Raw genomic sequence first — 6,215 nt, forward strand, 5'->3', positions numbered from 1 at the left:
GAAGCAGCAAGTGCTGATGTAGAGGCTGTAGCAAGTTCTGCAGAAGATCTAGCCGGGATAATTAGTGAAGGTGGCTACACTAGACAACAGACTTTCAGTGTAGATGAAACAGCCTTCTATTGGAAGGAGATACCATCTAGGACTTTCATAGCTGGAGAGGAGAAGTCAATGCCTGGCTTCAAAGCTTCAAAGGACAGGCTGACTGTCTCGTTAAGGAGTAATGCAGCTGGTGACTTTAAGTAGAAGCCAGAGCTCACTTACCATTCCGAAAATTCTAGAACCCTTGAGAATTATACTAAATCTACTCATCCTGTGCTGTACAAATGGAACAACTAAGCCTGGATGCCAGCACTTCTGTTTACAACATGGTTTACGAAATTTTTTAAGCCCACTGTTGAGACCTAGGCTCAGAAGAAAAGATTCCTTTCAAAATACGACTGCTCATTGAGAATGCACCAGGTCACCCAAGAGCTCTGATGGAGATGGACAATGAGGTTAATGTCGTTTTCATGCCTGCTAACACAACATCCATCCTGTAGCTGGTGGATTAAGGAGTAATTTCGACTTTCAGGTGTTATTATTCAAGAAATACATTTCAGAAGGCTATAGCTGCCATAAAGGGTGATACCCCTGAGAGATTTGGGAAAAGCAAACTAAAATCCTCTGGAAAGGATTTACCATTCTAGGTCCCATTCAGAACATTCATGATTCATGGGAAGAGGTCCAAATATCATCATTAACAGGAGTTTGTGTGACTGAACCAATGTGAGTTCACTTCTTGGTGAGTTGAAATCAGAGCCTTCACCAGAAATAGTTGTCTCACAGAGTAAACCTTATTTGCAGCAAATAAGGAGACCACAGAGAACTGTTTCCAAAGCTGTGGCTCCCCGAGTAAGGGAACGTGGATGCTTTTCATTTGAGGAGGGAAAGAATAATCAAACGGGAAGTTTCATCCTTCATGTAGAGGTAGGTATAAGCTCACCCCATCTCCTTAGGTGTCTGTGCTTCCTCTGTGCCTAAAAATGTTCTGTTCCCCCCCGCTGGCTGGGAGTTTTACCGTGTTAATGAAGCAAAGTTTGCTCTAGGGTGCTTCTTGGTTATTCTACACACGCTTCAGTCGTGCAGCGCAGTCTGGACCAGTTCAAGGCAGTGTCTGTATCTCCTTCCTGGAACATAGCTGAAACAAACAACGTCAAGGACCTTAGAGACAGGGACGCCTGCACTCCTCAGCAAGACAGGAGACAGAGGCCAGAGTCCACGGCCTGTGACATTTGGAAGACGTTGATTCCAACCCGCGTGGGTGACTGTGGGGAGTCCAAGTCTTCAGTGGAGGAAGTAACTGCAGATGTGGTGGAAATGGCAAGAGAACTAGAATTGCAAGTGGAGCCTGATGATGTGACCAAATGGCTGCGATCTCATGATAAAACTTTCATGGATGAGGAGTTGCTTCTCGTGGATGAGCAAGGAAAGTGGATTTATGAGATGGAATCTACTCCTGGTGAAGACACCGTGAAGCTTGTTGCAGTGACAATACAGGATTTAGAATATTTCTGAAACTCTGTTGGCAAAGCAGCGGCAGACTTTGAGAGGATTGACTCCGATTCTGGAAGCTGTTCCACTGTGGGTAAAATGCTATCAAACAGCATCGCCTGCTACAGGGAAATCGTTTGTGAAAGGAAGAGTCAACGGATGCGGCAAACTTCATTGTGGTCTTATTTTAAGAAATCGCCACAGCCACCCAGCCTTCAGCACCCACCACCCTGTCAGTCAGCACCCGTCTAATCGCGGCGAGAGCCTCCACCAGCAGAAAGATTGCCACTTGCTGAAGGCTCAGAAGATGGTTAGCAGCTTTTAGCAATAAAGTATTTTAAAATTGAGGCATATACATTGGGTTTCGTTAGACATAATGCTATTGCACACTTAATAGACTATAGGTAGTGTAAATAGAGTTTTTTTTTTTTTGAGCTAACATTCGTTGCCAATCCTCCTATATTTTTTTGTATGTGGCTCACCGCCATAGCATAGCTGGTGAGTGGATTAGCTCCGCACCCAGGATCCGAACCCGTGAACCCCGGCCACCAAAGCAGAGCATGCACAACTTTAACCACTCGGCCTTGGTGCCGGGCTGTAACTACAACTTTCACATGCACTGGGAAACCAAAACTCCATGTGACTGGCTTTATTGTGACATTGGCTTTATTGTGGTGGTCTGGAACAGAACCCGCAGTATCTCCGAGTTGTGCCTGTGTCCTTAATTCAGTACGTCAGCTCCAGCTTCTCAACGCATGACAGGACAGAGGGAGGCGGCTGAGGAGGCTCTCACCAGAGAATGTCCTCAAGCGTTGCCACCAGGACCATGTAATTTTTATGAATGTTTCTCCAAGGATTGAAGCACGTTTCACCGTGGTGCACAAAGTTTCTCCAACAGTGTATAAAATCTGGGATAAAGAGGGGAGAGGGCACTCAGGTCTGGGTCTCGGGAGGCCTTTCTCTCCTGACCCTCCCCCCTCATGGTCTGGTCTCCCTGCCAGGTGTCGTGAGTCCTGCCTCAGTTTCCCAGGCTGTCCTCCCATGGGCTCACCCTCGGAGCATTCTAGGTCCCCCCACCAGACCCTAGTCCCGCCCACAGCCCTGCCCCCAGCTCCCTCTTCTCTCACTCCTGAAGGACATGATGGCCACCCGTGCCCCTGCGCTATCCAGGCTGCGAAGGCCCTGCTTGAATTCTGGGCGCCAGAAGTAGTAGAGGCGGGCAGCGAAGATGCTCAGGTTCACGTTCCTGTGCCTCTTCAGGAACTCAGCCACCTCCTGTGCACAGTCAGAGCAGGGGCTCCAGGATATGAACCAGGTGACATGGTAATGCTTGTAACGAGACAGCCTGGCGTGGAACCAAGAGAGGAAGCAGAGTTCTGCATGGCGGCGAGTCTCGGGGTAGACCTGGGAGAGATGGAGAAGGACGGGGACCCTCTTGGCTGACAGAGCAGGCAGCGTGGCAGGGCTGGGTGGAGCGGGGAGCAGGGGCATGTTGTTCATTGATTTATCCCTTCTTTCAATCTCTCCCCTCCCTTCTTTTGTTGTGTAGTCATCTCTTCCCACATTCAGTGACTCCTCCATTAATTCCAACATCCATTCTCCCATTCATTCATTCTACAAGCATTCTGAGTGCCTGCTCCGGGCCAGGCCCTCTGGGGTCCAGGCTTATCCCCTGGGTGGTGTCTGCGGGAGAGTGCCACAGAGCTGCGCTGTCCTACAGGGCAGCCACTAGCCACACGTGTCTCCTGAGCACTTCAAATGTGGCTCCTCTGAATTGAGATGTGTGGCAAAGACACACCTCATTTCAATGACTTAGTATGAACAAGAATGTAAAGTATCTCACGAAGAATTTTTATATTAATTATATGTTGAAATAATATCCTAGATATATTGCCTGACACATTATCAATAGGACTTTGATCAGTTTCTCTTACCTTTTGCACACTGGGTACTAGAAGCAGTTGAATGACACGTGTGGTTATGTTTCTATAGCATCGGACTGCTACAGCACCCCCATCCCACCATGGCTCCCTCCCCCCACAGGTCCTGAAGAGCCTGCAGTTTCTCCTGGATGGAGAAGAGGGGGCAGGCCTGTGGTAGGAGATTTCGCAGGAGTGGGCCCTGGTTGGCGTGGGGGCCGCGGGGTGGTGGGCTTGATCTTGTAACTGCTTCTGCTGCGGTGGTCAGCCAGGGAGACCTGGGCTGAGGGTTGGAGCAGGCCAGGGGGCAGGCAGCACCAGTGATGTGGCTTCTCCCCCTGGGATCACAGGTCCTGGACACAGAGGAGTCAGGAGTGTGGTGGGGGGAGGACTCGCCAAACAGAGCAGTTACCAGGGCCAGAGAAAGAGTACATCAGGCGGAACTTTCTAAAGATGCTCTTTCCTCCAAGATTGCTGAGGCCAAGCTGGATGACAAGACTTGTCATCAGCAGACTGTAAACAAGTTCTTGGGGGATAAGGCAAACGCCATCGTGTATCAGGTTCCAGGAGCGTCAAGCAGGGACATCACGGGCCAAGGACTTAGGAAAATGTTGTGGGAAGAAGCACACCCCACTGACAGCCCCCCATCTGGCATGTTACTTCTTACAGTCTTTTCCGCATCCTCAACTGCCTTAGCTCCCCCCTGCAGTGGGAGTATCATCCGTGTCATACCTGGTTTACAAAGACGCCCGTGTCAATGAGGACAAGTGAGCCATTCTCCTCTCTTTCCACTTGGAAGCAGAGGTAGGAGCGGTTCCGTCCATTGGCGAATTCCAGGTTGCAGAAGTGGAAGTAGAAGGTTCGGGGATCCAACCGATCCATGGGGTTTCTGGGGACAAAAGAGAGAAACGTGAACACGGAGGGAGAGTGCTCGCTGGAGTTATTCCCACTGGCGTCTGCTGAACACAGCCCCTGGACCCTCGTCAGCCCTGAGAATTCCCTGCTGCCTTTCCCGGCAGGGAGACTGGGGTCAGGACAGGGAGAGGGGCAGGGACAGCAGGGACCAGTGACCCCTCCCACAGGGGCCGGCTCTGCTCCTCCCAACAGCACACCCCACCCCAGTTTTCCTGCCCACCCATTCCCAACCCAACAGAAAAACAGAACAGACTAATAAAAGCCCCTCCACCCCAAAATAATAGCTTTTAACGTTTCAGTTCAATCCATTGCTGACTGTTCACCTATGCATTTTTTTTTTAAATATCAGGTTAACACCTAAATTCAGAGTCTCAGGCTACTCTTCTAAGTGCTTCACGTGTCTTAACTCATCCACTCCTCCCGAATCCTGTGCGAGCCGTCCTCATCTGTAGAGGAGGAAGCGGGGCACGGAGAGGAGAGCAGGCTGCCCGGCCACAGGCCAGGAAGAGACGGAGCCGGGCCCCCGTCCAGCCAAGCACGCTTCCAGCTGTCCCATTCGTGCGCTTGGGGCAGTGTGCAGTCTTGATGTGGCTTTGTTGTGTACTTGATTTTAAAATATGAGCATTTCTCCTGATCATTGCGTCTTGTCTCCAGCTCCATGTTAGTGGTTGGGTTATGGACGTGAAGCCTGGGCACCTAGCTGGTGGACATGTTGGAGAACGGTCTGCTTTACTTTTCTGCTCACAGTTGGGATCTCCTTCTAAGAGATCACTTATCTTCTTGCCTCAGAGAGCTCTTCTCGCATGGTGTTTATAGCGGTGTAAATATTAGAGAAAATCAAGCGAAGTACTTTAGACTAGATACACCAACTGCTTCAATCACCCTTTAGTCAAATTCTAAGCGTTAACAGAGCACAGGAACTTCCTGAAGACCCACAGAGGAGGCAGCCTCGCACAGGCAGGGTGGGGACAGCCCAGCCACGTAGACTTTCAGACTGAGAGGTGGGCCAGGAGGACGGACAGGGCTCGGGGAGGTGCGGGAGAGGCTGGTTCAGAGGCCACAGTGAGGGCATCTTCAGAACCACGCCAGGACCCCAGATGGGAGTGGGTCCTGCAGAGAAGGAGCCCAGAGAGGGAGAGAGGTGAGGCTGGGAGTGGGGAGGAGGAGGAGGCCAAGGACAGAGGCACAGCAGGGGCGAAGGAAGGCGCGGCCCAGAGGAGGCCCAGCAGGACAGAGCGGGCAGTGGTACCTGGGCATCTGGCTGTCGTCTCCTGGGTGTGCTTGTCCCAGCCCTGCCCTTTGTCTCTGGGGCTGGAGAACTGCTTCCTCTCACAGGCCTTTGCCTTAGGAAAGCCCCTTATCTGAGAGGGACCTCCCAGGCCTCTCAGCTGAGGCCCCACCTCCTTCCTGCTTTGGCACCAGAGGTGGGAGGGCCCTCAGGTGGTTAGACTTCCTCAGGCTCAGACCCACCTTCTCTCGGGCCTCCCCTCTCAGCAGAGCTCGCCCTCTGATGGAGACAGGCCTCTCTGTGTAGCAGGACCCAGCGTTGTTGAAAAGTGAAAGAGAAAGTAATGATGCCAGAGAGACGGGGGCGGGACAGACCCTGGCTGAAGAGAGCAGGACAGAGGCCCCGCTCCTCTGGGGAGGGACTGGCTGGAGCCCTCTCCACACCACCCTGCTCCCAGCCCAAATCCGTGCCTGGTGCTTTGCTCTCCACCTGCCTATTGAAGGAATGGAGGTGATGAGAAGGTGTGGATCTTGGATCAGGACTCCACAGCAGAAGTGAAGGGACAGGTGTCCTCTGCAGTCTTAATTTTGTGCTTGGCCTTCTGCATAAGTCCCCTCAGCCCT

General features: G+C 51.7%; 1 protein-coding gene across 1 annotated transcript; it reads right to left on the reverse strand.

Annotated features, from left to right (window-relative positions):
- Positions 1 to 2,178: 2,178 nt before the first annotated feature.
- LOC131421617 (DNA dC->dU-editing enzyme APOBEC-3Ca-like) lies at positions 2,179 to 5,935 on the reverse strand. The gene is made up of 4 exons (XM_058568343.1): positions 5,835 to 5,935; positions 4,182 to 4,338; positions 2,658 to 2,934; positions 2,179 to 2,438 (listed from the first exon to the last, which is right to left on the reverse strand). The coding sequence occupies exons 2-4, from the start codon at positions 4,329 to 4,331 to the stop codon at positions 2,320 to 2,322; spliced, it is 546 nt and encodes a 181-aa protein (XP_058424326.1). The 5' UTR covers positions 4,332 to 4,338; positions 5,835 to 5,935; the 3' UTR covers positions 2,179 to 2,319.
- Positions 5,936 to 6,215: the final 280 nt, after the last annotated feature.

The sequence above is a fragment of the Diceros bicornis genome, chromosome 25 (genome assembly GCF_020826845.1).
Source record: "Diceros bicornis minor isolate mBicDic1 chromosome 25, mDicBic1.mat.cur, whole genome shotgun sequence".
Classification (NCBI taxonomy): Eukaryota; Metazoa; Chordata; class Mammalia; order Perissodactyla; family Rhinocerotidae; genus Diceros; species Diceros bicornis.